General features: G+C 35.0%; 1 protein-coding gene across 6 annotated transcripts in view; it reads left to right on the top strand.

Moving 5' to 3' along the window:
• The window catches only part of HLTF (helicase like transcription factor), a 51,921-nt gene that overhangs the window by 23,765 nt on the left and 5,330 nt on the right, over positions 1 to 22,826 (top strand). For 3 of the 6 annotated variants that reach the window (XM_040480441.1, XM_040480442.1, XM_040480440.1), the window contains exons 13-23: positions 352 to 441; positions 3,307 to 3,404; positions 7,419 to 7,562; positions 8,686 to 8,824; positions 9,467 to 9,602; positions 11,082 to 11,261; positions 16,324 to 16,448; positions 16,903 to 17,093; positions 19,044 to 19,169; positions 19,491 to 19,603; positions 19,909 to 20,089. In XM_040480441.1, the coding sequence (XP_040336375.1) occupies positions 352 to 441; positions 3,307 to 3,404; positions 7,419 to 7,562; positions 8,686 to 8,824; positions 9,467 to 9,602; positions 11,082 to 11,261; positions 16,324 to 16,448; positions 16,903 to 17,093; positions 19,044 to 19,169; positions 19,491 to 19,603; positions 19,909 to 20,089 (1,523 nt within the window). The remainder of the gene's footprint in view (positions 1 to 351; positions 442 to 3,306; positions 3,405 to 7,418; positions 7,563 to 8,685; positions 8,825 to 9,466; positions 9,603 to 11,081; positions 11,262 to 16,323; positions 16,449 to 16,902; positions 17,094 to 19,043; positions 19,170 to 19,490; positions 19,604 to 19,908; positions 20,090 to 22,826) is intronic. The other 3 variants (XM_040480445.1, XM_040480443.1, XM_040480444.1) reach the window with 3 other exon arrangements.

Here is a 22,826-nt window from a genome sequence, read left to right as displayed (position 1 = left end):
GTTGAGAAAGTGTATTGCATTTGGAAAATAACTCGTTACCACTAACTGATCTGAAAATTTGGCAGCCTCATCATTAGAAGTCAAACACCTGTTTCCTTGAAAGTATTCTTCCACCTGGAAGCTGATTCACTTTGCATATGGCTGCTCCTACTTTCACATCTCTTCTCAAGAGAAGTAACACTTTATGATAAGTGACTACATATTCCTTCTCTGAGTTAGAATGATTCTTTTTAGTGTCAGGTCACCAGATATTTTGTTTGTATTTAGTAGTATAAGCTCTTAAGATATAGAGATATAAGCACAGGGGAGAGTTCGTTTTCCAGTATCTTAATGATTCTGTGGTTATTTCAGCAGGATCTTCTAAGGTTAAAGAAGATGCAGAATTTGCATGTGCACTTATTTCATCTACCCCTGCAACAAAAAGGAGAATGTTGAAAAAAGGTCAGTAAATCTTACGGTTTTTTAGCTTTCGTTTTTTTCACTGCAAAACAATTTTAACATGGTACAAGAAGTTTAAAAAGTAAAGAAAAGAATGGGGTGCCTGGGTGGCCCAGTCGGTTAAGCATCTGACTTCAGTCTAGGTCATGATCTCTCCATTCCCAACTTCGAGCCCCACATTGGGCTCTGTGCTAACAGCTCAGAGCCTGGAGCCTGTTTCAGATTCTGTGTCTCCCTCTCTCTCTCTCTGCCCCTTCCCCACTCACACTCTGTCTCTCTCAAAAGTAAACATTAAAAGAAAATTTTTTTTAAAGAAAAAGGTACAGAATCCTGTTGTTCGTGGAAGTGCATGTTTATGTGTTTTCCTTCTAATACCTTTTCTTTTGTTAATTCTGTTTATTTTAGTTAGGTCAGAAATATGATGGAAAAGAGATCCTTTACTCATCTTAGTAGTAGAAATATTTTCTTCTACTGAAGTCCTAGAGCAATTGATGGCTATTTATTTTTTTCATTAAAATATATATTAGTGTTTATTTATTTTGAGAGAGCACACATATACAGGGAAGGGGCAGAGAGAGGGAGCAATGGCATCCTAAGTGGGCTTTGCTGTGTCAGGAGCCCTATGTGGGGCTTGATCTCATGAATCAAACTGTGACATCATGATGTGAGCCAAAATCAAGAGTTTTGAATGCTTAACTGACTGAGCCACCCAGGTGCCCTTGATGGCCCTTTAAAACCTAATTTAATATGAATTCTTTAAATTGTAATATTTAGTTCTTAGTATGAGTAGAATTTTTCACTTATGAATGTTAGTGACCTTTATTATAATTTTATATTTTGCAATTCATAAGAAAACACTGTAAGACTCTAAATATTTGAGATGCAAAGAGATTGATCTCTAGGGTTAAGGAGATCTGGGATGAGTTACTATTATTTCTGTGCCTTAGTCTCCTCTGTTTTACATTTTGGGGATATACCAGATAAAAGTCTGTTTCATAGCTTATGTCTAATGGTGGGGAAACATAAATGAACACAGAACTTTAAATAATAAGCACTGTGAATAAAATAAAGGTGGATAGTAAAGAATGATGAAAGGGACCTGTTAAAGAGGTTATTTGACGCATCACAGAATGATGTTGGTCTAAGAATCAGACAGGAATGGAAAATAGGGGTGCCTGGATGGCTTAGTCAGCTCAGGTCACGATCTCACAATCATGGGATCAAGCCCCCTGTTGGGCTCCACACTGAACGTAGAGCTTGCTTGGGATTTTCTCTCTCTCCCTCTCTTCTGCCCTTCCCCTGCTTGTGTGCACATTTGCTCCCTCCCTCCCTCCCTCCGTAGCTCGCTCGCTCTCTCTCAAAAATAAATAAACTTAAAAAAAAAGGGATGGAAAATACAGGCATTTCAAGTAGAATACTCAACCCTAATTTTAGAAATTTTAAGAAATGTGGAATTTTCTGTTGAGATAGAATTAAGATAGAATTCAGTTAGAATTAAGTTCACACACAGAAAGTTCTTTTTCCTTGCAGGCACACAGCCATAATAATAGAAGAGAGAAACTGTAAAAAATCGTAGCTGTGAAAAAACCCCAAAAAACAAAATAAGCATATTTCTGGAAGAAAAGCAGAATAGAAACAAAAATCAGTGAGTGGAGACAGAAGTGATATCTTGTGGTAGACAGTGTTTTCTAAAATAAGACACAAAAAATTATACGGAAAAAATTGATGAAATTCTACTACATTTTAAATTTCCATGCATCAAAGTGCACCATAAACGAGGTAAAAAATAAGACTGAAGAAGATATTTCTGGTAAGTGTAACTTACAAAGGATTAGCATTTAGAATGTGTAAAGAAACCTCCACAAATCCATTGGAAAAAGACAATCCAGTAGGAGAAGAGCCACTAAGAATACAAATGTACATTCCAAAGTAAGAAAACACAACCAATAAATGTGGGGAAAGATAGGCAGATTCAGTCATTGAGGAAATCAAATTAAAGGAAGAGAGAGGTACTATTTCACCCATTATATTTACAAACATTTAAAAATCTCACAGTGCCAAGTATAGGCAAGGTTGTGCAGCAACAGGAACTCCCAGGTACTATGGAGTATAAATTACCATGGTATGAGCAATTGGGGCAAAAATAATGAAGATAGATAAATCACCTAGATATGTAAAAGGATACCTGAAAAAAAAAGTTTTTATTGTGTTTTTTAGAAAAATGTTGAAATAATATAAATACTGTCCAGTAGGGAATGGAAAATAAAATTGTAGTGTGTCCTTTTATAGGGTGCCTGAGTATCCTTGCACCATGGCAGCTGGCTTCTTCCAAAGGGAGTGATCAGAGAAGGGGGGTGGGGGCGGTGGGGGGGAAACTTAATCTCAGGAGCGATGTACCACCATTTTTGCCATATCCCTAATAGAATGTGGGAGGGTACCATGTGAGGTTGTGACAGTCAGAAAGTGGATATTATTAGGGGCCATCTTGGAGTCTGGTTACCACATTAACTATAGCACAGATTCCAAAAACTGCATAGAACAAATGTTATCTTAATAACTATGAGTAACAAATACATATCAGGAAATATTCCAGATTTTTTCCATGTGCCCCCTCTCAATCATAGTTCTCTACCTCCCATAAGTAATCAGTGTCTAGATTTGTAGTTATTTAAAGTGACAAGGTAAAAAATAATAAATCGACAAGGTAAAAATCTAGTGTCTGTTACTTCACCATGGCTGGAAACAGAAGTCTATCTGCTTCATTTTAATTCTTCCTAATTACTCTTTTCATAGAAGCACATATTGCCATATCTTGACTTCATATATATGCAAAAACTGAAGACTGTTTCAACTGATTCACTCTTTTAGGAGCATCTGCAGTAGAGAGTTCAAAGAAAACTGATGTTGAAGAGAGACCAAGAACAACACTGATCATCTGTCCACTTTCTGTGTTAAGCAACTGGATTGTAAGTCTTCACAGCCTTTTAAAATGTGACATAATTTATATTTTAGTTTTCATCTTGAAAAGTATTTTGTTAAAGTCATTCATTAGGAGAAATATGTTTGGTCAGCATTCTATGTCTAAGTCAGAATAATTTGTTAGGTGACTCGGGGTTTTATTTGCTGAATTGAAGTACTTCTTTTTTTTTGAAGATTTATAGTAAAAGAAACTTCATTAATTATTATAAGATTTGGTTTATAGTTCTTCCTCTGCCATTTCTGTCCCCCAAGGTAGGAAAAGTATATAATTTTAAGATTCCACTATGTTTATGAACTATTGAAAACTCTTTTCTAAGAACTACACTAGCAATATCTTTTGTTTATATAACAACTTGTAACATTTAGTGAACTCATATGTACTCCGTTATTCCCTAAGCTCTTCTCATAGACTTTCTCGTTTAGTCCTCACAACTATTATTCTCATTTTCCTGGTGACCAAATTGAAACACAGAGAAATTCAGGAACTTGCCTAAGATCATCCAGCTAATAAATGATGGAGCTAAGATATAATCTCCAACATTCTAATTCTAGAGCCTATGCTTTTACGACTACCAGAAAATTTTTTTTCTTCCAGATTGAATTTCTATTCTAGAACATTACATTAGAATAGAACCTCTTTCTGTGTTATGTATAAGGAACAGCTTGGTTGTGTTTCCTTTCCAGTTTGAGCTTCAAGCTGCATGTTATAATGAAATAATGACTATAGGAAGCATTGTGAACATAAGGACCACTGGATGTGAACTTCTGTTCTTGCCATGTCAAAGGTTATTTGCATCTCTCCTGGCCTTTTCTCCTCTAATCTCAGAGGTGGAAGAGGTCCCACTCTTTGTAAGACCATTATCTTAGTCTAGGCATTGGATTCCATCTCTTTCCACCTTTGCATTTTATCTGTTATTTTTCTCTTTCCCTGGTTATTTACTCTCTTCCCAGTGGCTTTTTCTTGACACATACTCAGATCTTTTTCATTTTTAACTACTTCCTCTTGATTATTTCTCACCTTTAAGTTGCTTCTCTTATCCTTTCCTTCTCTGTCGTACCTTTTGGGGTTTAATTTCCACTTTGTGCTTTTACTTCTTAGCCTATAATCTGGCTTCTGCCACTTGTTCTCTAACTTGCTTTGGAAAAGATTAGTAGTTATTGTCTAATTGTCAATTCTGTGCCTCTTTATTTTCTTCTTGACTTTTATGTACTCTTGCCTTCTTTGGTTCTTTTTATTATAATTTTTTGGTGTATATATATATAGATATAGATACAGATTTTTAAAATTAACATCTTTTTCTGATTTGTGTGTCATTTTTCCTCTTGAGACCAGAGTGAGGTTTAGTTCCCTCTTGCTCTTTTTTTAATTCCAAAAAAACTATCCTCTTTTTTTTGAGATGTAGTTCATTGTGGGAAGGACAGTACACAGGTACTAGAATGACAGTTTCAGGGTGAGGTTTACAAGTATTAAGGAAGTATAAACAGAACTAGAGTCTTTAAGAGCTTGGGTTCAGGATATGTTTTTTAAAAGTGGCTGGTCAGTATTTCATTATAATTTAATATTTGGAAAACAGCAAAATTTTTATAATATAAACTTCAGAAAGGAAACCTTGGCAAAGTCTTGCCTACTGAGATTATGGAGAAAACTGATTTTTAAAGGAATGAGAGCTGGTTGGGCATATATGGAATCCTGGCTGAGATTAAAATTTTGCAATCTCTCAATAAGCTAATTCTTCCTAACCCCCAAGTAAATGACCTAGCACCCTAATGAGTAGGCTAGAACTACCTTATCATCCTTTTGTTGTCTTCAGATCTGGGAAGGAATACAGTTAAAGCTGTAAGAGACCATCACACTTCCACCACATACTTATTCTGAATACTTGGGCAAGTTACTTCTCCTCCCAATGGAAAATGAAATAGTATCTATTTTATTCATATACAGCACTTAGCACAGTGACTAGAAACTCAATACTATAACTCTCTTTTTCCAGGAAAGTTAATTTTTTTCTATTTCAGTTCTAGTCCTTTCACAAATACGTTTTTTTTTTTTTCCATTTCAAAGCAGCCCATTGATTCAGTTTTCTATTGGATTCTTTCTCTTTTCCTTTTCCACCGGTTTTCTTAATAAAATTCTCTGCATTTTCACCTTAAGTCTTTCATGTTTTATCCTCTTTTCTTAGTATTTATTCCTTCACTATTTCAGGTATCATTCTCTCTTCAGCTCATAGTAGTCTGGTTTTTGCTCTCACCCTCTGTAGTAACTATGAAGGCCTTCAGTGACCTCATTGTTGCCGTGTCCGCTGAGTTCCCTTTTTCTTTACTTCTGCTGACTTTATTTTTCTTTTTACAGCATTTTGTTATGTTTTATTTTGTAAGACATCTGTAGGCTCCGTGCAGTTAGTACAGAGCCTGACGTGGGGCTCAAACTCAAAACCATAAGATCATGCATGACCTGAGCCAAAATCGAGTCAGATGCTTAACCAACTGAACCACCCAGGTGCCCCTAAACCTTTTTCAGAGAGAGGGAATGAACATAAATTACAAGTTAAAAAAAATCTACCTTGTATTCCTTCTTGAAATTTTAATACTTTTCCCTTCCCCACCCTGTCCAATTTTGTTGCTCCCCCAGGTTTCTGACCACTACTTTTCTCCCATGGTTTCTATTTAGTCTGTCTTTCCCCCCTGCGTAACGAGCACGGTATCTTTTTTGAAATATTAGAAAAATTTTTAAGCAAATCTGCATTTACTTAAACAAGATTCAAGAATTTCAAAAGTTTGCCACATTTGCTTTGTTTTTTTCTTTGCTGGAATATTTTAAATCCTGTCCTAGTAGAAACAGAGGCCGACTGTTTAAATACTATCATTTTGTAGGCTCTTCCCCTAACCTTCTTTTCTCATTATACATGTTCTTAGAATATCTTATTCCTAAGCTTCATGTACTGTCTGCTGATAACTTTATAAAGTCCATCTCTACATTGTATTACAGGCCAATATTTAAATATTTGTAGTATACATCTCTAGTCAGACATTCTGTAGTGGCCAAAAATTTTAAATGTCTAAAATAGTAATACTATTTTTTTCTCATTCTTATACCTACTTTCCCCTTCTTTTTTTAAACTTATATCTTTATCATACAGTTCTAGGCACTCACTTTAAGTATTAGGGACTTTTTTTGTTTTTTGTTTTTTTCATATCCCATATTTATGAGTCCTCAAGTCCCATCAGTCTCTTTTTTTTGGTATCTTTCTTTCATACCTGTCCTTTTTATTCTCTTCTTACTTCTGACATTCTGGTTTAGGGGTTTATCATCTCCCACCTAAGAGTGAGAGCTTTGTTTCTCTGGTGTCCTTTTTTCCCCCAATCTAATCATGATTTTTTTTTTCCTGCTCAGTCTCTCAGACCTATTGTTTTCATGATTTAAAAAAAAGTCAAGTGCTTTAAATTGATTATGTCCTCAGAGAGCGCAGGGACTAGGTCTTATTTTTCTTTTTAGCTATACCACCCTTCTGGTTGATAATCTGACCAATAGTAGGCCTGTGATAAATGAATAAAAGTAGATACTGAGCTTGAAACTCTGCCTGTATTCTCCTGTATTCTTGAAAATATTGGTTGTTCTTTTGCTGTTTAATTTTGATATTATCAAGTTTACTTCTTGGGAGCAGTAGAGCCTTTCTGTTAATACTAAATTTTTAAAAAACTGATTACTGTTTAAAAGACATTTGGTTGTTTTTCCTTCTAAAAATGAAGTGGCTGCTCATTGGTAGGGCCAGGCAAAATTTATATAGTGTATTATTATGGCATATATGTCAGTTTTCCTGACAATACAATAATAATTAGTATTGTTATTATCATGGTTGTTATTTTAGTTTAGATAGCAGGAAACTTGATTTTATGCAATTTTAATAGTTTGATTTGTGATACTACTGCCAGTACAATACTTTTTTATATTATTCCCGACACTAATCTGCTTACTATTTAAAATATTTCTAATTTTCTTCTAGGATCAATTTGGACAACATATAAAATCAGATGTGCACTTGAATTTTTATGTTTATTATGGTCCTGACCGTATAAGAGACCCAGCCTTGCTTTCAAAACAAGATATTGTTTTGACTACATACAACATTTTAACTCATGACTATGGAGTAAGTATGCTGAGACTCCTATTTCAGAAGTTGAATTTGAGAAATACACTTCAGGTTTCTAAAGTGTTCTAAAATTCAGACTTTGTGCTCTTTTTTTCTAAATACTTAAGAATATGTAGGAAGTAAATAGGAGATTGTTTCTTAATACTCTGCAAAAAAAAGTTCAGCTTTCTTCAGCTAATTATGAATATTTTCCATTTAGAACACTTAAAGCTACAGTTTTACATTGGAATTGTAACTAAGTTTAGATAGCAATTTGTAAGTGAATTCTATTTTTTCTTGTATTCTAGAATATTATTTTCTATCACAATGATTTAATTATCTCAGTTTAAAAATAAACTTTTTTTAATAGCTGAAATTTATGAGTTTCCTGATTCATTTAAAAGTTTAATTTTTGTTTGTTTGCCTATTCCAGTCGTTAAAATGTTTTTCAAAATACCTTATTGTCAAAATTTTGGTCTTCTGATAAGAACGTTAACTATTACATAAAAGAAACTAATTATGTTAAATTCAATAATTCTTACTACTGAAAATTTTTCTATCATTACAGTTTTAATCTGAGGTGAAATTAGCTCAGTGTATTGAACCAAAGTCGCAGTAGAGAGCTAGACTACCTAGGTTTGAATGCTAGCTCTGCTATTTCCTAGCTGTAGTACTTTGAGTAACATACGTACTTCACACCTTGGTGCTTCAGTTTTCTCATCTGTAAAATAGGAGTAACTATAATATTTTGTAAGCTTTTGAGCATTCAGCAATTAAAAAAATTGTTTTTAATGTTTATTTTTTGAGAGAAAGAGACAGAGTGTGAGTAGAGGGGCAGAGAGAGAGGGGACACAGAATTGGAAGCAGACTCCAGGCTCTGAGCGGTCAGCACAGAGCCCGACACTGGGCTCAAACTCAAGAGTGGTGAGATCATGACCTGCACTGAAGTTAGACACTTAACCAACTGAGCCACCCAGGCACCCCGAGCATTCAGTAACTTAACGTGTGTACTGCTTAAAGCAGTATCTATCACATAGTAAGCATTGATACTAAAAAATAGTAGCAATGTGTATTTACCAAATTACCTGAAGTACTGTTTTACTTCCCTGTGTTTTTAATTCACATGAAACATTTATTTCAGACTAAAGGTGATAGTCCATTACATAGCATAAGGTGGCTAAGAGTGATCCTGGATGAAGGACATGCGATAAGAAATCCAAATGCTCAGCAGACAAAAGCTGTACTTGATTTAGAAGCAGAGAGAAGATGGGTATTAACAGGTAAAGGTTATATTTAAAAGATTCCCAAATATGTATCATTGAGTTAGGTAACTTGTAAGTTTTATGTGAATATAAAAAGTTTGTTCTGTAATTAATCATTGAGGTCATTTAATAAAATATTTTGACTTGTTCTTCACAGTTCCCCATGCTATGGCAACATTGAATAATATAATGGAACAATCACTAGATTTCTTTTTGAACCTTGGAGATTGATTAGACACTTTAATTCTCAGTCAGAATCTTGATTTCCCTATTTCTCATCTTGAAGCCAAGCTTGTTTGCTACTTGTGACGCCTGTACTAGAAAATGGGAAGAGGCTATAAACTCAAAGTCATTTTTTCCTTCTTGTTAGTACTGCTGGTTTAAAATCAAATAAATACATGTTCTTGGATAAGGAGAAAGTTGAATTCACTGGGCTGTGGTTTTTTTTATTAGTATGGCAAGTAAGAGTTAAAAATTAGAGCAAAACTGTATTTTGAGATTGTGTATGTATTTAACAAAGGATTATAGTTACAGCTTGATAGCGGGTGTGCCTAGTACAGAATGCCTATTTTCAACTGTTGTTTTCTCTGATTGGGTCAGATGGATATTCTGAATGGATATTCTGGTTGTGGAGTTACAACAGTTTTCTGTTATTTTTAGGTACTCCGATTCAGAATTCTTTGAAGGATTTGTGGTCTCTTCTTTCCTTTTTAAAACTTAAGCCATTTCTTGATAGAGAATGGTGGCATAGAACAATACAGCGTCCTGTCACAATGGGAGATGAAGGGGGACTTAGGTAAGTAATTTCATGAAAACGGATTAATATTAGCAACAAATAACTATAAGCAGCTTGAACCAATTGCCACTTTGAATACTATTTTAACTTCACTGTTGGCTTTCTTCTCCCAAAAGCATTTATAGCTTCATGCCTTTGGCTCTCAGAACCTAATGATTGTTGGCTGGGAAGACAAAGATTTCTAACTACCACTAAAACACAAGCTTTTCCTTTCTTTGATATTAGTCTAACTAAAAGGAAAGGCAGAACTTTATGGTCTTTGTGTGTTGCTGTTACCCCTGAAACCACCATTAATTGGTTAAACAGTGGCAGGAAAAACTATATGCTCTGAACATCCAGTATGCACTAAATTTTCATAACTTATCTTGTGTAACTTTATATAGTGGTAATCGAATGGTAGGATATACACTCGCATCAATAAGAGAGAAAGCTATTTCTCATGGACACATAAATAAAATTCAACTTGGTGATCGCCATTTCACAGGGTACTCCGCTAATAATGTGGTTTAAGGTTTTTGGCTAGAGCAGTGGTTTTCAGAGTTTGGGATCCATTAGCAGGTTGTGAAATCATTATAAAGATGGCAGCTAGCCTTATAAAACAAAGTGAAGTAGAATAGAAGGTTTAAGAAAATAGAGCATATCACACATAGTATTGTTTTTGTGAGATGTTTCTGTTATATGTGTATGTGTGTTTATATAATAATGTTTGCTGGATGGTATGTGTTTCTTACTGTGGTTATAGGGAAAAAGTTCAGAAGCCACCAACCTAGTTTGCAGTACTGTCTGCTTGCTTTTCAGAACCAACTATGTAAATTATAATTTAAGAAATTTTATTTATATTTCAGTGTTAGGAAAAACTTTCCCTTAAAGAATTGATGTGCCTCCTTTTTTTCTGATAATGAGAAGGGAGCATAAAGGTTGTAGAACCTAGAAGGCATTTCTCCCTTCTTCTGAATTGTCACATTGTGTTTTAATTTTTTTGGCAATTTAAAATTTTTTTAAATGTTTTACTTTCTAAAAATTACTTATTTTGTACTGTGATTTTCATATTACTGAAAAAATATTTTTGAAAGTAAGATGTTTTCTCATTCGGAGTTTATGAAATTTAGTATAATGCCGTGCAATTAGTGTAGGTACTTAAGAATTTGAGTGTTGAATATTGAGTGATGTAGTTAACAGAAATAAGTAAAAAAGGTTAGTGATTAGAACAAAAATGGGGAGAAGTTAAGAAAAATAAAGGCAAGATAGAAGATTAGACTGTGACAAGTATTGAGTTGAGGGCAATCAGTGCATCGTTGCTACAATTTTATATTTGTAGAATATATTTCTTATGATATCATATTGGATAAAACTCCAAATAAGGGATTTTTTAAATACTTACTAGGTTATAAAACAGTAATATATTAAAATACTTTTTTTGTTGTTGTTAACTCAGCTTACACAGAAAAGTTATGTAATTATTTGTTTTATTTTGACTAGGCGTTTACAATCCCTAATTAAAAATATTACTCTTAGAAGAACAAAGACCAGCAAAATTAAAGGAAAACCTGTTTTGGAGTTACCAGAACGTAAAGTATTTATTCAGCACATTACACTTTCAGATGAAGAGAGAAAAATTTATCAGTCTGTAAAAAATGAAGGCAGAGCTACTATTGGAAGGTATGGAAAAAAGAAAGCCATTTTAGAAAATAATTTTTATTTTCTCTCCTATTTAACTGAATAGTATTTTTTAGAAATGTCAGCAGTAAAGTCTGAAGTATACTGAAAGATAATATGCTTCTTTATTTAAATTGTTTTTCATGAATTTGTAGTTGAAGTAAATGAAATTGTATTACAACTTACCAGGTAAGTAATTCCTTAAGTTAGGAAAAAAAATGAAATGATGAATTATGAATGGCTAGTTAGAAGACCTTGTTTGTTCTATTCCTGGCTCTCTATCATGGGAGTAGATAAAAACATTGAGGGAAGTATATATAGAGAGAGAGAGAGAGAGAGAGAGACAGAGAGAGATAAAAAACCTATTTAAGGACCAAAACTTTGGGGAATGTCCACATTTAAGAAGTAGGAAAATAAAGAGAAGTTTATGTAGAAGATTCTATCAAGGGCAGAATTATGAAGAAAAGTAAAGAAAACTGTTGGAGAAAGAGGGAATGGTTAGGAGTGTCAGATAGTATGGAGACTTAGAAAAGCCATTTAAATGGTGATTCAGGAGTTATTGGTGTAAAATCTTAACATAGGTTCACTAGAATAGTGAGGTGTGTACCAAATTGTAGGTGTAAGGGAATTGCAAAGAAGTAGCAGCTGTAGGTAGGGGTAGACCACTTTCATGAAGTTTGTAAACGGAAGAAGAAAGTGAGACTGGTACATAGGATTGCTGGTTGGTTGCTCTGTCAATGTTTTGCATTTGATTTGAAAAATCTGCCTTGAGAAAAGAAAGCATAGAAGAGACTACACATAGAAAAGAGAATAAAGCAGATTGGTGGATAAAAATGAAGCCTAGCGGGGGGTAAAGAGTACAGTCAGTGAAATATGAGACCAAGGGTATCTACAGAGAAAGGTGGTGGGAAGTTGAAGATAGCTGGATTTGCAGCCATTATAAAAAGTTGTTAAAGTTCTTAGAGTGGGATACAGGCTTCATGTAGTATTGAATATATGTAGACTTTCCAACAACACGTGAAATCTGGAACTTTCCAACAACATGTGAAATCTGGGGAATAGGAGCTGATGATGTAGATTATAAAGGGATTGGGGATTGGTAGAAGGTGAGAAATTCTAGTCCAAGCAAGAACATGTTTGATGGTAGTGCTTATGGAACCAGAATGAGTAGGAGACAAGTAAAGGCAAAAGAGGGCTGAGAAAATAGGCGAATCTTCAAGGTACGAGAACTTCATTGAAATACGAAGCAGGTTTAACAGGAATTATTTTGAAAAAGATTGTTCTAAGTAAGTGATTTCAGATTTCAGAATTTTGCAGTGGTGATTGAAATTTCCTTCATACTCATTCTTTCAACCAGAATTTATTAAGTGTAATACATTTTGAGATACAACATAATAAAATAGACAAAAGTCTTTACCCTCAATAAGTTTATATTTTAATGGCAGGAAACAGACAATTAAAAAAAATTTTATGGAAAAAAACTAAAGCAGAGAAAGGGGATAGGAAGTGTTGAAGCTAATAGGTTATTCAGTGAAGACCTTACTGAGGTGATATGTGGGAATAGGTCTAAAAGAGACTGGAATTGGGGACATTTCAGAGGGAACAGCAAGTATAAAGGCCCTGAGTTGGGAGCATGTTTGGTGAGCTTAGAAAGCAAGAGCTTTTCTTTCTAAGCAAGAGCTCACCAAAGCATGTTTGGTGAGCTTAGAGGCAAGTGTGGCTGGATGATATGAGCTAGATGGAATAGCAATGATGTCAGAGAGATTGGAGTGGGGACTACATGGTGGTTTTGTAAGGCATTACTGCATATTTCAAGGACTTTGGCTCTTACTTTCTTTAGTTTAGAAAACTTTGAAGGGTTTTGAGCCAGGAGAGTGATATAATCTTACTTATATTTTATTTTATATTTTAAAAGGATCACTGACTGCTGTGTTAAGATTTAGATTCTAGGAGTACGGGCATAGATAGGGAGAAGAGTGGCAGTAGTCAAAGTTAAGAGATCATGGTGGTTTTCACTACAGTAGAGTGGTGATGAGGGGGGTGAAAAATGGTTGGATTCTGTCATAGTTTGAAGGCAGAGCCAACAGAACTTGCTGATGGGGAGGGAGACAGGAGTCAAAGATAACACTGAGCTTTTTCACATGAATGTGACTAGAAAGTTGAAATTACCATTTGCAGAAATAGGTCTGTGGGAGGAGCAGAGTTTTTTCAGGAAAGATCGGAAGTTCAGTTTTGGACCCATTGACTGATGCCTGTGAAACTTCTAAGTGGAGATGTCTCATATATAGGAAATTAGTGTTCATGGGAAAGTTCTTAATGTAAATTTGAAAGTCACCTGTGTGTAGATGGTAATTAAAGCATGAGACTGGATGAGAAGAGATCTAACAAGGAAGACAGGAGTGGCTGGTGGAAGAGGAGTGGTGGAGGCTTCTACTCTTATCTGGGACTCAAAAGAGATCGTTAAACTGAAATGCTATTAGTGTAGTAAGTGACCATGCCAAGGAATAGACTGGTTGTAAAGGTTATTCTATTTGAAAAGGTTGAGAAGAGTTAACTATTGAAACCACAGAAAAGAAATAGATTGTTTTAAAAGTTTTCTTTTTCTTTTTTAAATGTTTGTTTATTTCTGAGAGAGAATGAGCAGGGGAGGGGCAGAATCCAAAGCAGGCTCCAGGTTCTGAGCTGTCAGCAGAGAGCTCGACGTGGGGCTCGAACTCAAGAACCGCAAGATCATAACCTGAGCCAAAGTTGGATGCTTAACTGACTGAGCCACCCAGGCGCCCCTAAAAGTATTTTTTTACTATGTAATACATTTAGTAACATTTATTGAGCACTTACTACATGTTATGCATTCAAGTGCTTATATGTTTTAATTCACAACAATCTTACCAAGTCAATACAATGATTACCCACGTTTTCTAGATAAAGAGTCTGAGGCACAGTAACTTGTACTAGGTCACACAGCTAGTGAATGACAGAACTGGTATTTAGATTCAGGCAGTTTGGTTCTAGAGCTTGTGAATTTAACCTTTATATTATATTGCCTCTTCTTTGTACTGTTGACTATTTAGAATTATTTGTTGACATAATACTACTATTACTAATAATAACAGCAGATAGATAGATGGATAGATATATGACTTAACCATAGTCCAGACACTATTCTGAGTGTTTTCCATGTATTAACTTTTTTAATACAACTGTCTTATAGTGTCATGGTAATAATACATACCTCATAAAGATGTGACAGCTGAAGACACAGGTTAAAAATCTACCCGGAGCACCTAGGTGGCTCAGTTAGTTAAGTGTCTAACTTGGGCTCAGCTTATGATCTCACAGTTTGTGAGTTAGATCCCTATGTCAGGCTCTGTGCTGACAGCTCAGAGACTGGAGCCTCCTTTGGATTCTGTGTCTTTCTGTCTCCCTGCCTCTCCCCGACTCATGCTCTGTGTCTTTCTCTCTCAAAAATAAACATAAAAAAAAGAAAAACCTACCTAAAGTTTCACAGTTAAATTGGCAGAGCCAGGTTTTCAACTCAGTCTAGCTCTAGAGTCTGTGCTCCTAATCATTAAGCTGTACTTCTTCTATTGCCTTAATATACTTAAAATGTGATTGTATATAATTTTTGGATTACCCATTCTTCTTTCAGAAACCTGTCATTGCCCTGCTGTATTTTCTGTTGGATGTTTCTATTGAAAACCCTGATTTTATTTTAGGTTTTTCTTTAAAGTCCAGCACCAAGACCTCTCTTGATTTTTTTTCTGGAACATGTGATACTGTTTAAATCTGTAGATTCTGGGCTTTTCCACCTCCTCCTTCTCCTGGAAAGTTTTCTTTAAATGTTGTTTTCTGTTCCATTTTTTTATCTTTGTATGTTTTAGATGTTTTTTTGTTTTCCATTGGTATCATTTTATTCTAATCCTTTATATCTTTCTGTTAAATTTTATTTTTTCTAAGTTTATTTTTGAGAGAGAGCGCATAAGCGAGGGAGGAGGAGACACAGAATGTGAAGCACGCTCCAGGCTCTGAGCTGTCAGCACAGAGCCTGATACGGGGCTCGAACCCACGAGCTGGGAGATCATGACCTGAGTTGAAGTTGGACTCTTGACAGACTGAGTCACCCAGGCGCCCCTGTTTAATTTTATTTTTTATCTTTCTGTTTCCCACATTCTTGCTTATGTTTATGTCAGTGGCTTGTCTCTTTTATGCTGATTTCAATGTGGCTTTCATTTCTCTGATGGTTCACTTTTCTCTTTCACACTTCTAAACTGTACCACCTCAGTTTTCATCTGTTGTTTTGCCATGATAGTAAATCATGGCAGTATCCTTGTTCATAATTTTTATTTGCTCTGTGGCAACATTTTTTTGGTGAGTTTTCTTTCAATGCCATTTGTTCGTCCCTTGCTCTTTGCTGATTATTATATTTGAATGTCTTGAGTTCTTTCTGGACTATTTATAAGAGGTTAATATGAAGGGGGAAGGCCATAGCTATGTCACAGACTAGTAGAAAGTATCCCTGTATAAATTATGACTCATGGTTATATATGAGCCTTTTAGGTTTTATTTGTGTTTATACAACAGAGATCAGAAGCTGTAGATTCCTTGTAATATGGAATTTTATGCCCATAATCTTTTCTGTAAACACAGTAGGTCTGTTGTATTTCCTTATTTAGCTGGTCTTCTCTCTTTGGTATAAAACTTGTCCAGGGAAGTTCAGACCACAGCCATGTACCCTGTTCTGTTTTTGCATATGAAACATGTTGATTTTCCCCTAAGGGTTGTGCCATCTGTTTTGAAGAACTGTGCTCTGGCAGGTCTGTTTGAGATCTGCAGTCATCTCTCTCGGTATCTTCTATCCAACTTCTATTGTAACTGGCAGCCATTTCTCATATATTTTGCTTCATTGTTACAAGTCTCTTATTTCTTAAAGGTGGTTTGCTTTTCTGTTTTCCACTGTTTTGATTTCCAGAGAAGAAGGGAACAATGCCATTTTTATTCCACTATTTTAGAATAGGGAATAATATTGTTTAAAGGCCTTCATAATATTTAACATTTTTATCTCTAGGTATTTTAATGAAGGGACTGTCCTTGCACACTATGCAGATGTCCTGGGTCTTTTGCTTAGATTGCGGCAGATTTGTTGTCATACTCATCTTCTTACGAATGCAGTGTCTTCCAGTGGTCCCTCAGGTAAGTAGATGTGATTGGTTTACACTACTATATTGGCTAGGGATATTTAAATCAGGATGAGAAATTTTTCATATTACCTAAATACAGTTTCTTATTCATCAGATGAACATTGTTTTTAGAATAGGACTCAAGAATATACCCACAAATTCTTACCAATGAAATGGAGTAATAATGATGTCTTCCAGGATTTCCAGTGACAGATAACAGTGACAAATTGGATTTGCTTTTTATTCTGTGGTAGTATGTGCAGACTATAATGATGCTGTTGTGTAAGGTATATTATGTGGGTTAGCTACTATTCTAGCATCTGAATTTTTTTTTAATTTAAACCATGCTTTTTGCCTATGATAGAAAAAACCTAAATAAGGACTACCCGAGCAAAAATTTTCCCCATATAAGGAAGATTAACTTGTCTAGTCATATTACAAATCTTGCTGTGAAATTAATATTTCAGCCTTTTCTCTAGGAAATGATACACCTGAAGAACTACGAAAGAAGTTAATAAGGAAGATGAAGTTAATTCTGAGCTCAGGTTCTGATGAAGAATGTGCAATTTGCTTGGATTCTTTAACGGTTCCTGTCATAACACATTGTGCACATGTCTTTTGTAAGCCCTGTATTTGCCAAGTCATTCAGAACGAGCAGGTTAGTTTATGCTAGGTACAGAGTCAGTGTTTGATGGAATGGTGCACTAGTCAGTCTTGAGTGTAATGAAAACCGAAGTCCAACAGATTGTAAAGAGTTGAATTTACTTAGACTTACTAGTGCACCTTTTATGGTTAATTATGTCAGTATTTTATAGGTAATCTGTTTCTTATAATTCCTTTTAAACATAAAAAGACACCACACATTTGGAGGCATGTTCACAGTTAATATCCTAGTTCTACTGTTAAGATCATTGCTATCCAATAAATGGATCAGTAATGTGAGACACAAAGGTAATTTTAAACTTTCTAGTAGAAATAGGTGAAGTTAGTGACATTTTTGTTTATCCAGTATATCTAAAATTGAGATTTTTACATGCTTTTTTTACTTTAAGTGTTCAGAGTGTGGTATTGTACAGTTACAGCACACTCAGTTTGCCTTTGCTGCATTTCAGGGGCTTGCCACATGTGTTTATTGGCTATTGGATAAGGTAGGTCTAGATTCTTAGATATGGTAGAATTTTTGAAGCGGAATAATCCTTTAAGGAGTTCTTCAGCTGAGGTAGAGTTTTTTTTAAAACATTTTTATTGGTATACTTGTAGGAAAAAATGCCTAAGTCATGATTGTGCAGTTGAGTGAATTATGAAGTAAACACATTCATTTAACTACTACTCTGGTCTCCCTGTGTCCCCTTTCAATCATTTACCTCCTCCCTCCTCCCCAAAGCTAACACCACTAAACTGACTTTTAACATTGTTTTAGTTTCACAGTCTTTTTTATTATAATAGTATTTGGTATGTAGTTATTTTGTAGACTGTATATTAGCTTGTGTTGGTACAAATGGACACAAAAAATACTGCTTTGAATGAGCCTGATAGGATTTAACAGGTCTTGACTAGCTTTGTAAGCCATCTAAAAAGGAAAAAAAATTGAAGTTTATTTATTTTGAGAGAAAGAAGCAGGATGGGAGGGGCAGAGAGAGGGGGGGATAGAGGATCCAAAGCGGGCTCTGCTGACAGCAGAAAGCTTGATGCAGGGCTCAAACTCACAAGCCATGAGATCATGACCTGAGCCAAAGCTGGACACTGAACCGACAGTCACCCAGGTGCCCCAGAAATTTTTTTTTTTTTTTCCTAAAGAAGAGTTTCAACTAGTGTGCTGTAATGTAGTTAGGTTCAAGATACTATTATTTCTGGTTTCTTTACTTGTCTGCAAATAGTACACTTCACCCTGAACAAGGCAGGGGTTGGGGTGCTAACCCCCTGTGCAGAAAATCTGCCCTAAAACTTAACAACTAATAGCCTACTGTTGACTGGAAGCTTTACTGATAACATAAACAGTTGACACATATCTTTGTTATATATTATATGTGGTATTCTTACAGTAAAGAGAAAATACTAAAATCATAAAATTCATTTATAGTACCATACTGTATTTACTGAAAAAAAATCCTCATACCCATGTTCAAGGGTAAACTGTATTATAATATTTGTTTCAAGCTCCTGTTGCTAGTCAAGATGACATACTTTTTGCTCCTTTTTTTACCCAGTCCCACTTGACACATTAGAACATTACATCTGCCTGGAGTTTAGCATGTACAGATTTATCTCAAGTGGATGAATCTAAAAAGTCTAATAAAATGGTAGCTATTAAGGTTTTAGAATTTACCATGCTTTTTAAAAATTTAAGTAAGTTGGGGCACCTGGGTGACTCAGTCGGTCAAACATCTGACCCTTGATTTTAGCTCAGGTCATGATCTCACGATTCGTGAGTTTGAGCCCCATGTCTGGCTCTGTGCTGATGGTGCAGAGCCTGCTTGGGATTCTCTTTCTGCCCCGCCATCGTGCACTCACTTGCTCTCTCTCAAATAAACTTGATAAAAAATTTTAGGTAAGTTGATACTTGTTCCTCTGATAAGCTTCATTCATATCTTATTCTTTTCTTATATAGCCACATGCTAAATGTCCTTTATGCAGAAATGATATACATGGAGACAGTTTATTAGAATGTCCTCCAGAAGAATTGGCATGTGACACTGAAAAAAAGTCTAATATGGAATGGACATCCAGTTCAAAGGTAAAATATACATGGGCAAATATTTGAGTATTTGTTTTACATTTATATAAGGATACCATTTATTAAAATAATTCTTTTCATCCTGTCATTTAAATATTATGCTCTGTTAGTGTTAACTTTTTAATTTTCTAGTGGTGCATTTGAGAGCAAAGAAGCTTCAGTTCATGAGTGCATTTTTTCAGTGTTTTTAAAAACATTGTCTTTTACTTTTGCATTTTTAGGGAAATAATGGGGCAGGGCCTTTCTTTTCCTAATAAAAAAATTATATGTATTTTGCCTATTCAAAATGGAATCCAACAGGTGTTCTAATTTTTTTTGCAGATTAATGCACTAATGCATGCATTGATTGACTTAAGAAAGAAGAACCCCAACATAAAAAGTTTAGTTGTTTCTCAGTTTACAACATTCCTGTCTTTAATAGAAACACCACTCAGGTAAATTCAGTATTGTTTCTCACTTTGAGTAAAAGGATTTTATGTGTTTTGATAGGGATAGCAAAAAATAATTGTCTTACCAGTTACAGTCATTTCATCTATGTAAAATGATAGAGTCACAATATTTCCTGGGAGCATAGGATTTTAAAGATAAGTCCTGAATTTATCAGAAAAAATACTGACTGGTGGTTAGTAAATATTTGTCAGAATAAATGAGTGGAAGAATTGGTTGAATGAAATTTGTAATTAACATGTTTTTAAAATAGTATAGAAGGTGTTACTTGTCTCTTTTGTCCTTCCATTAGAGCCTCTGGATTTGTGTTTACTCGTTTGGATGGTTCTATGGCACAGAAGAAAAGAGTTGAATCAATTCAGTGTTTTCAAAACACTGAAGCAGGATCTCCAACTATAATGCTTCTATCTTTGAAAGCAGGTGGAGTTGGTTTAAATCTTTCTGCAGCTTCTCGTGTGTTTTTAATGGATCCAGTAAGTAGTTCTGTAGATTTTAAACTTTTTTAAAAAATGAACTGTTTGGTAAATACCTTTATAGTTATAATTGATTGTGAAAACTCTGAGGCAAACTTTAGAAATAGATGATAACTGGGGCGCCTGGGTGGCGCAGTTGGTTAAGCGTCCGACTTCAGCCAGGTCACGATCTCGCGGTCAGTGAGTTCGAGCCCCGCGTCAGGCTCTGGGCTGATGGCTCAGAGCCCGGAGCCTGTTTCCGATTCTGTGTCTCCCTCTCTCTCTGCCCCTCCCCCATTCATGCTCTGTCTCTGTCCCAAAAATAAATAAACGTTGAAAAAAAAAAAAAAGAAATAGATGATAACTTAGTAAATGTGTATTGAGGGCTTTTTCTTAAGCACTTTACATATATCAAATGAAATTGTCACAATATCCCTATGAGGTCAATGTATTACTGTCCTTACTTTACAGGTGAGGAAACTGAAGCACAGAGAAGTAAAATAACTTGCCCATCAAAGTCCATGTTTTTAATTTGTGTGCTGCAGTTTTCTACTTCTATATATATGCAATTAGTTTCTGTTATGTCATGCTTTTAATGTAGTGGTTTCATCCATTTGGCCAACAAATAATGCAGTCCTATGTTGTGTCAAGGAGTCTTACAGGCACTAGGAATCTAAACAAGGTAGACAAAGTAGCTACCATCATGGTGCTAATAGTCTCAATTTTTAATGTGCAAAGAATTAGGTGGAATGTAATTTCTGACCTCTATCCTCAGAGATTTAGCAGTTCTTAGATGTAACCCAGGAAGCTGTTTTAATACAGACCATAGGTGATTCAGGTGCAGGTGTCCAGCATCACAATTTTAGAAACTAATACCATTCATGGAATATTTTGGATAAATTCTGGCATCTAATAGGGTGCAGTCACATGTGGTTGGTATAATATAGGTTTAGCTGTAGAGTGGGAGCTAAAATTCAGACTGAACTTTACTCACTAAACTGACCTAGGAAGAACATCCACAGAGGAGCAGCACCTTGTTCTAATTGCTCAAAGAGGCTGTTTGAGCTGCAGGCATTCTGGACTAATTTAGTTTCTAATTTGTACTGGGTTACTGTTTGGGCTAGAGGCAACCCTATTTGCTGTTTCTGTGATTCATAGATTTGAGATTTGTGGTTTTAGAGCTTGTTGCCTGAAACTCAGAAAATTTCATAACCAAGTTTACTGATCTACAAATTTGAGTTCTTCTGGTTAGGCCATCTAGTTTATGTATGAACGCACCTCTTACCAAGACTTTTTCCTCACCTGAGGGTAATAACACCCACCCAGTTCAATACTAGCCAGAGCCATATTTTGGCATTCACAGACATTAATGTCATGGATGGCAGTGGTCTGTTGTGTTTTCTTGCCTTAGTTTTGTGGATGAAGTCTTAAATCTTTGCTAGAGTTTTAACTAACCTGATGATATTCTTAAAAGATGATTTTTGGACAGATTTCCAAATTATTTTTTTCTTCGGTTATAATCTTAATACCTGATAAGGAAAAGGTTGATACCAAATATAGTTTTATAAAACTGATGATCAAAAACTATATTCTTTTATCAGTTTACAAAAACTTCTGGAATGTTTTAGTAATTCATAGATTGATTTTCATTGAACATTTTAAATGTTTCTAACTTTGAAATGGAAGCCACGTTCCAGGAAAATAACTCATGAAAATCTTTGACCTTTTCATGGAATATTGCATAAGGGCTAAGGTGTATTTTAAATGTTTGATTATGAACTTTTGATAAAGCTAATTACCTTCCTTCATCAGTACATGTGAGATGAAAACTGTCAGTTTTAGATCATGAGATAAATTTAGATTCCTGGTAGTCATACTATACATATATTGTCAGCTCATTAGAAGGTTCCTAGATAAAATACAACAGAAAGAATATTTTACCTGGGCTCTTGGTATAACGGTTTCTAAGCGTGTCCAATTGTGAAATACAAAATATATACAAAATATGATTATCAGTTTTAGAAAACCATAAGCTAAATATTTCCTTAAAATCTGCTTTCTGTACAAAAACCACCCAAAACTCAGATTACAACAGTAGTAAAATCTCCTTTTCCCTAGAGCTCAAAGGAACTTTAAATAGAAGAAAGTAACAGCCTGAGTATGAATCCTACTATAAACTTACTTACATGTGCATTTATGATTTTGTTTAATTTTCAGATAGTACTTTGCTGTGTAAATGTTACTTTTCCCTCAACACCCCATTTTCAGCTTCAAGAATCATCCCATAGTTTAAAATTTAATGATCCCTCCACTGATAGTTCATGATAGTATTTCCAAACCATTTGACTCCTGTATTTCTAGACTGAAGAACTCTGTATGTTTCTGTTTATTATTTTCTTCGCTTCATTGTTTTATTCTTCACTTTAAGACAGTTCCCAAACGGGTGCCTGGGTGGCTCAGTTGAGCATCCAACTCTTGATTTCAGCTCAGGTCATGATCCCAGGGTTGTGGGATGGAGACCCCGCCCCCACATGAAGCCTACTTAAGATTCTCTCTCTCCCTCTGCCCCTCTCCACAGCTCTCTCTTTAAAAAAAAAAAAAAAAAAAAAAAAGTCTCCATGAGAATGCCTTTGTTTAATGTTACTTTCAGTTCAATTTTGAAGTCACATTCAAATACAGATACAAAAAATTACATCAACAGAGCCTTTAGTTTTAGGACTTTTAACAAATGGAAGTAAAAAAGAAAAACCAGCAAAAA

Source organism: Herpailurus yagouaroundi, unplaced genomic scaffold (assembly GCF_014898765.1).
Source record: "Herpailurus yagouaroundi ecotype Mexico unplaced genomic scaffold, PumYag 159, whole genome shotgun sequence".
Lineage (NCBI taxonomy): Eukaryota > Metazoa > Chordata > Mammalia > Carnivora > Felidae > Herpailurus > Herpailurus yagouaroundi.
The sequence above is the reverse complement of the archived record's forward strand: the minus strand, read 5'-3'. Positions and strand labels throughout refer to the sequence as shown.